General features: G+C 40.7%; 1 protein-coding gene across 1 annotated transcript in view; it reads right to left on the bottom strand.

Moving 5' to 3' along the window:
• Window positions 1–7,500, bottom strand: part of LOC143133101 (b(0,+)-type amino acid transporter 1-like) — a 29,507-nt gene that overhangs the window by 18,134 nt on the left and 3,873 nt on the right. The window contains exons 2-3 of the mRNA XM_076292883.1: window positions 6,452–6,556; window positions 6,052–6,199 (exon numbers count right to left, since the gene is read on the bottom strand). Of these exons, the coding sequence (XP_076148998.1) occupies window positions 6,052–6,199; window positions 6,452–6,547 (244 nt within the window). The 5' untranslated portion in view covers window positions 6,548–6,556. The remainder of the gene's footprint in view (window positions 1–6,051; window positions 6,200–6,451; window positions 6,557–7,500) is intronic.

Raw genomic sequence — 7,500 nt, 5'->3', positions numbered from 1 at the left:
AGATCTGATGGCCTTCCTCTTTGCCTCACCGGTGAGGCCCAGCATGGTGAGGACTTTGCAGAGGGACCGCCCTGCAAATCCTCGGCATCCCACCTCCAGGGGTTCACAGTAAGTCCTCCAGCCTTGGCTCCTACACTCCTCCACCAGCTCCTGGTACTTGGCACGCTTCCGCTCATTAGCCTCCTCCATGCGTTCTTCCCAGGGCACTGTCAGTTCCAGAATGATCAATTGTTTGGTGGAATCAGAAACAATGATCATATCTGGTCGGAGCCGTGTTGTTGTTATTCTTGCTGGGATCTTCAGCTGTTTGCCCAGGTCCACTTCTAGCTGCCAGTCTGTGGCGGTAGTGAGGAGACCTGACCTGGCCCTCGCTTGGATAGTGGGCTTCTCTCCAGCTCTGTGGAATCTGATTGACTGAGGCTTGCTGTGGTTCTTGGTGGTGGTAATGGCCTTGGCTATACTCTCAGCAACCGCCTTCAGCACCTGGTCGTGGCGGCAGCGGTACTGCCCCTCTCCAAGGGCTTTAGGGCAGCTACTGAGGAGGTGTTCCAGGGATCCCCTTCCTGGACACTGGAGGCAGGATGGTGTCTCTGCTTTGCCCCAGACAAACAAATATAACAAATATAGCATATATGGGTAGTGTCCAGTGCTAACAAATATAGCACATATGTGTTGGTAGTGTCCAGTGCTAACAAATATAGCATATATGTGTTGGTAGTGTCCAGTGCTAACAAATATAGCATATGTGTTGGTAGTGTCCAGTGCTAACACATATAGCATATATGGGTAGTGTCCAGTGCTAACAAATAAAGCATATATGTTAGTTGATGTACTTGGCCTCCAAAAGGTTACTGAGTTCATTCCCCTAAGGTCAGTAATGCAGACTGTCTGATAGAGGACTAAAGAGGATTTGTCAGGCTAAACTGAGGAATTTCTCCTCTTTCTGTGTGTGTGTGTGTGTGTGTGTGTGTGTGTGTGGTGTGTGTGTACGTGCGTGTCTAGGAAAGGGAATTCCTAAAAGTCCTAAAAGAGACAGCCACTAAAGAACATCAGTTCACTGCCTCAAGCACAACTCAATCCATCTGTGTCTGAGCAGACACAACACACACACACACACTCACGTACACACACATACACACGCATGCACACGCGCGCACACACACACACACACACACACACACACACACACACACACACATACACAGCCTGTTGAAAAAATCAAGCATCCTCTCTTTAGCTCACATTGCATGCTGATGACACAGCACTGGTGGGTTTTTTTAAGGCATGGATGGTCATAGGCTTTAGTATGAACAGAGCAGTTCCCCCTCAAAGATTATTGGTGAATTAGTAGAGCGGGTCTCAACCTACAAATATCTGGAAGTGGAAAATTATTCTAAACTCATTTCCAATGCACTGAACAAGACCAAGATAGTGCAGCAGTGGATGTGTTTTCTGAGAACACTGAATAATTTCAGATTAGACAAACACATTCTCAAAAAGTCTTCTGCAGTGTTCTGTCCTTTGGCCTTTTCTGTATTTTGGATAACATGCATGTTAAGGAACAAAAGAGATCGCCGCCCATGACCAAGATGGCCAGTAAGATCACCAATATTAGGTGTGAGCAAATCAGCTATACAACAAGCATTTAAAAAAAAAAACAGACCTTAATGACCTCACTCCCCCTCTCCACCTTAAATTCACGAAAAAATAACAGGTGAAACAACAAAACTACAGCAGAAAATGAAGACAAAGTCAATAAATTATCATTGTGCCTACAGCAATCAGACTGTATAATGATCAAACACATCTTAGGCACTTTAATCTTACTTCAGCACTGGCACTTTAAACTTACCTCAACACTGGCACTTTAATCACCACTGTCACTATAATCACCACTGGCACTATAATCTTTCCTCAACACTGGCACTATAATCTTACCTCAACACTGGCACTTTTCCCTCCATGTTGTGTTTACTGCTTTTCCCTCCATGTTGTGTTTATGTGTTTACTATGTTAAACTCCATGTTGTGTTTATGTGTTTACTATGTTAAACTCCATGTTGTGTTTATGTGTTTACTATGTTAAACTCCATGTTGTGTTTATGTGTTTACTGTGTTTCCCTCCATGTTGTGTTTATATGTTTACTGCTTTGTCTCCATGTTGTGTTTATGTGTTTATTTGTTTACTGTCTTTTCCCTCCATGTTATGTTTATGTGTTTCCCTCCATGTTGTGTCTATGTCTTTACTGCTTTGTCTCCATGTTGTGTTTATGTGTTTATGTGTTTACCTCCATGTTGTGTTTATGTGTTTATGTGTTTACCTCCATGTTGTGTTTATGTGTTTACCTCCATGTTGTGTTTATGTGTTTACTGCTTTGTCTGTGGTGTCTATGTATTTTATTATTGCCCAATTAGGTAACACTTTATAATAACTACACACAATTCATCATTTATTAAGCCTTTGTTACTTATTAGTTAATGGTTTGATCATCATTAGTAATTTCTAATTTATCATCAGGAAAGCATTATGTTCACACAGTTATAAATAGTTTGTTCATAGTAAATAAGCCTAAATCTAAAATATGTTTATACATTATTGTTAATACTTAATACATGACGCAATAATATGTTTTTGATTAAGTAATATTTTCATTATTTAACGGTTGTTACACATGCACTAATGATTAGTAAGGGTGAGAATACATATTTTATAAACCACTTCCTAATACTATAATTCATAATTAACTCAGAAGTTACAAGTGGTTAGTTAATGATATTTTGCGAGCTCATCTAAAGTGAGGACGTTTTATGCCTTGCAACACAATTACAAATGAGTTATAAAGTTTACACTTGCATTTATTAATTTAGCCGACACTTTCACCCAAAGCGACTTTATTTAAATTAAAGGGCAAGGCCACATTGGTGGACGCCGGGGTTTGAACCCCCAACTTTATGGGTTACTGCATGTTAACCCGGCTCCCTATCCACTACACCAGCGGTCCCCAACCACCGGGCCGTGGGACATTCCTAACCGGGCCGTAGCCTATGACATGAGTTTTTAAAAAATGCATGCAAACTAAACTCAATTTAATTCGCAATAATGTCACGTTTTTACATGGCATAGGCCTATGCAGTTGTTTGATTGCACGCATGTTTGCATTTTGCAAGGTCTATTTTCTTACGTCTGTCTGTCCCGCCTTCAACGCTTTACATATTGCCTTCAGCGCTGCGCAGCCTCAGGTCAGCTCACTTCACTTGATTAGTTCTTGGCGAACGGTAGTGTCACACGAAGCTAAACTGCTAGAATGAGCAACAAAAAACAAGCATCTTTAGCAGGTCACTGTGTGTTCGAGAGCCGCTGCAGAGATTTCTTACAGAAAAAAAGTCACCGTTAGCTGCACATTTTAGTGATAAGGACTGGGTGTCAAAACTGGCTTACCTGTGTGGCATATTCGGGTTGCTTAATGACCTCAACCTGTCACTCCAGGGGAGAATGACGACTGTCTTTTAACTGGCAGATAAAGTCGCTGCATTTAAAGCCAAGCTTGATTTGTGGGGATGAATGGGGACGGGGTGTATATGATATGTTCCAAACAGTAGTGGGTTTTGGGAGCGACTGAGGCAGGGCCCTTTCTCTCGCAGCTGGTGCGCGATCACCTTGTTGCGCTTTCAAATGAGTTTGAGCGTTAGGCTACTTCCCATCCTCCAAAGATCCACGGCAAACCAATGAGTGGGTCCGCAACCCATTTGTCAATGTCAATATCCCGAATAGTCCTAACTTGTCAGCGCAGGAGGAAGAGCAGTTGATCGAAATTGCAAATGACGGTGGTCTTAAGAGTGTGTATGAGGAAACCTCTCTGGCGGGTTTTTGGATCAAAACCAAAGCAGAATATCCCGAGATAGCCGTAAAAGCGCTGAAAACGTTGCTAGCATTTCCCACCACGTATCTATGCGAGGCCGGGTTTTCTGCAATGACTGCAACTAAGACCAAATTGCACAATCGACTGGACATTTCAAACACACTGAGGGTGTCACTGTCTTCCATCACCCCCAGATGGAACCTTCTTGTTGCAGGGAAACAAGCACAGGGATCCCACTGATTATATTCGTAATGCACGTTTAGTTCCCATGTTTTGTTCCCATATTTTGTTAAGCATGTTCACACTTGATAGATGTAGCTTCAAGTTGTTCAATTTTCACTTCTTCAAGTTCACGTTTTTCACATTTTTAAGAGTTTGTTACCTTCACTGTTCATACATAACTGGAGCTAGTTATTTTCAAGTAGGCTAATGCATGCACAACATATATGGAACATGGAACCCCCAAAACGGGAAAACTGAAAAGTTCGGGGTTCGATTCCCGGCTTTCACTGTTATGTCAATGTATACGTCGCTTGTCTGCTAAATGAATGAATGTGAATGTAATCTTTACAACTCATTTGCAAATGTGTGGCAAGGCATAGAAAGTCCTCACTTTAGATAAGCTCACAAAATATCATTAACTAACCACTTGTAACTCCTGAGTTAATCATGAATTATAGTATTAGGAAGTGGTTTATAAAATATGTATCCTTACCCTAACTAATCATTAGTGCATGTGTATGTAACAACTGTTAAATACTAGAAATATTACTTCATCAACAAAATATTATTGCAGAATTTATTAAGTATTAACAATAATTCATAAACATATTTTAGATATAGGCTTATTTACTATGAGCAAACCATTTATAACTGTGTACAAATACTTTATTTATGAGAATTAACATAGGAACAATGCTTTACAAATGATGAACAAAGCATTTTGTAATAGTTTGCAACTGGTTTATAATAAAAAATGATTTCATTATAAGTGGTTGTTACATTACTTATTAAGTATAAATCATCCTACTTACAAACATATTTTTTGGATAGGCTTATTTACTATGAACAAACCATTTATAATTGTGTGAACAAATGCTTTACTGATGATAAATTATGTATGAACAAGAAATTACTAATGATGAACAAACCATTAACTAATAAGTAACAAAGGCTTAATAAATGATGAATTGTGTGTAATTATAAAGTGTTACTCATAATTATGTTGTGACAAGACGTGCAATTAGCAGATAGATTTGTCCTTGTGGGACAATAAAGTTCACCTTGACCTTGACGTTGACATTGACGTTGACACACACTCTTCCCCAACACATATGCCGAACCAACACACACACACACACACACACACATTCAAACATGCACACACAAATATGGTACGCACCAACCCCGCCCCCGCTTGCCTTCCTTGTTCTTGCCCATCTGAAATAACTGCTCTATCTTTGCTGAAATAACTGCTCTATCTTTGCTGCCTCCATCCTTTCTGTTTTCGTTGTTTAAAAAAAATGTTTTATATCCCTGATGAGTCTTGAGTTAGTGAATTAGTTTAACATTGTGTGCTGATAACCAGCAACCATGTGTGCATGCGTTATTCTCTCTCCTGCTCAAACAAAAGGTGTGCGTGTGCATATAGTTCTGCATTAAGTTGATTTTGATAACTTTACAGAAAATTGCAAATAGCCTACAGTCATGCAGTTAATGGGATACTGTGCAGAGTTGGAAAGTGATGAAATGGCAGGCCAATTTCGTGTAAATACACACACACACAGGGAAAATTCTCTCACACACACACTCACCCAGTGTTGCGAGTACTCCACAGGCGGCCAACACACGCACACACACACACACACACACACACACACACACATAAACACACACACACACACACACAAACACACACACATAAACACACACACATAAACACACACACACACACACACTCACCCAGTGTTGCGAGTACTCCACAGCAGCCCATACACACACACACACACACACACACACACACACACACACACATAAACACACACACATAAACACACACACACACACTCACCCAGTGTTGCGAGTACCCCACAGCAGCCCATACACACACACACACACATAAACACACACACACACACACACACACACACACACACAAACACACACACATAAACACACACACACACACTCACCCAGTGTTGCGAGTACTCCACAGGCGGCCCACACACACAGACAGGGTCCCACGGCTCCTGTTCCAACCAGCACGGCTTTTGGGGAGATGAAGATTCCGGAACCAATCATCGTCCCCACGATCAAACACACTCCGCTCACCAGGCCTACCTGCACACACACACACACACACACACACACACACACACACACACACACACACACACACACACACACATACACACAACCATGCAACAATGAACAATTACACTCAACAGATAAACTCTCTCTCTCTCTCTCACACACACACACACACACACACACATGCAGAACCATGCAACAATGAACAATTACACTTAACAAATTAACTCACACATACATTCACTCAAATGCACACGCGCACATACACACACACAGCACTACCTCTTTCTGAAGCATGGTGGCTTTCTCCTCCTTCGGGGGGTGTGAGAGGGGGGCACTGCCATTCTGCACACTTGTCTTTACAAGCTTCTTGTCCATCCCTCCTGGCTTTACACACACACACACACACACACACACAGGGTAAGGCAATCGTATTTATTTAGGGGCGTGTAAATCGCACGTAAGCCCCTTTTTGCACGCTTTAGTTGCAGTTGCACACTTTTCAGTTATGTGCATTCTCTCATTCCCGCTTCTGTCACACTCACAGCACGCAAATTCCAAATCAAGGTGGCCTTATGAAAGAGGCGTGATTTATTTAAAATAGAGCCAGATCGATCCACCACCTTGTTAATTTAGGTTGATATAATATGTCATAATAAATCAAATACTGTAAAAAAGAATAAAAAGGAAAGAGTGCATGAACATCCTAAAAATACATAATAAAAAGTCATAAAACATACAGTGCAGCTAAAGAAAATAAAATAAAATAAGATGAACTAAAACAATAAATAAATAAAAAGAATAATACAAAATACATTAACTCATTGAGTGCCAAAAACGTAATATTATGTTTTTCCTTCCCATGCGTTGAGTGCCAAAAACGTAATATTACGTTTTTAGCTTTTTTTTAAATTACGAAACTAAACACTAACACACCTTATATGTGATTTTGGGAACTCTGCGATGAATGGAAATTAAATATATGACGATCGAAAACTCATGAATACGCAAGATCTGGACATTTTATCTAGACGTTTGGCTTTTGATGGTTGCCGCTTTGTTTCGAATCAGTCACTGATTAGCCTATTAGTGACATGCACGCCAGGTCAAAATCAGGTCATTTATTTTTCGTGGGTTTATCACTATGTGGCAGGTCTCGTTAGATCTCTTCCCAGAAACTTTGCAGGCAACACTTCTAAGGTCATAAAAACGCAATATCTCCATTTCTAGAAAAAAACAGGGATTTTGATGAAAACTAGCCACTGTTTAGCTTGGGATTTCTCAGGAACAGAGGCGTGTAGAAATACACGGTTTGCACCCACTGAGATAAG

The sequence above is a fragment of the Alosa pseudoharengus genome, unplaced genomic scaffold, assembly GCF_046254945.1.
Source record: "Alosa pseudoharengus isolate Yale_2024_CS ecotype anadromous, Long Island Sound unplaced genomic scaffold, YU_APseudo_1.1 YU_APseudo_1.1_scf_19, whole genome shotgun sequence".
In the NCBI taxonomy this organism is placed as follows: Eukaryota; Metazoa; Chordata; class Actinopteri; order Clupeiformes; family Clupeidae; genus Alosa; species Alosa pseudoharengus.
This window is presented reverse-complemented; position numbering and strand designations above follow the sequence as displayed.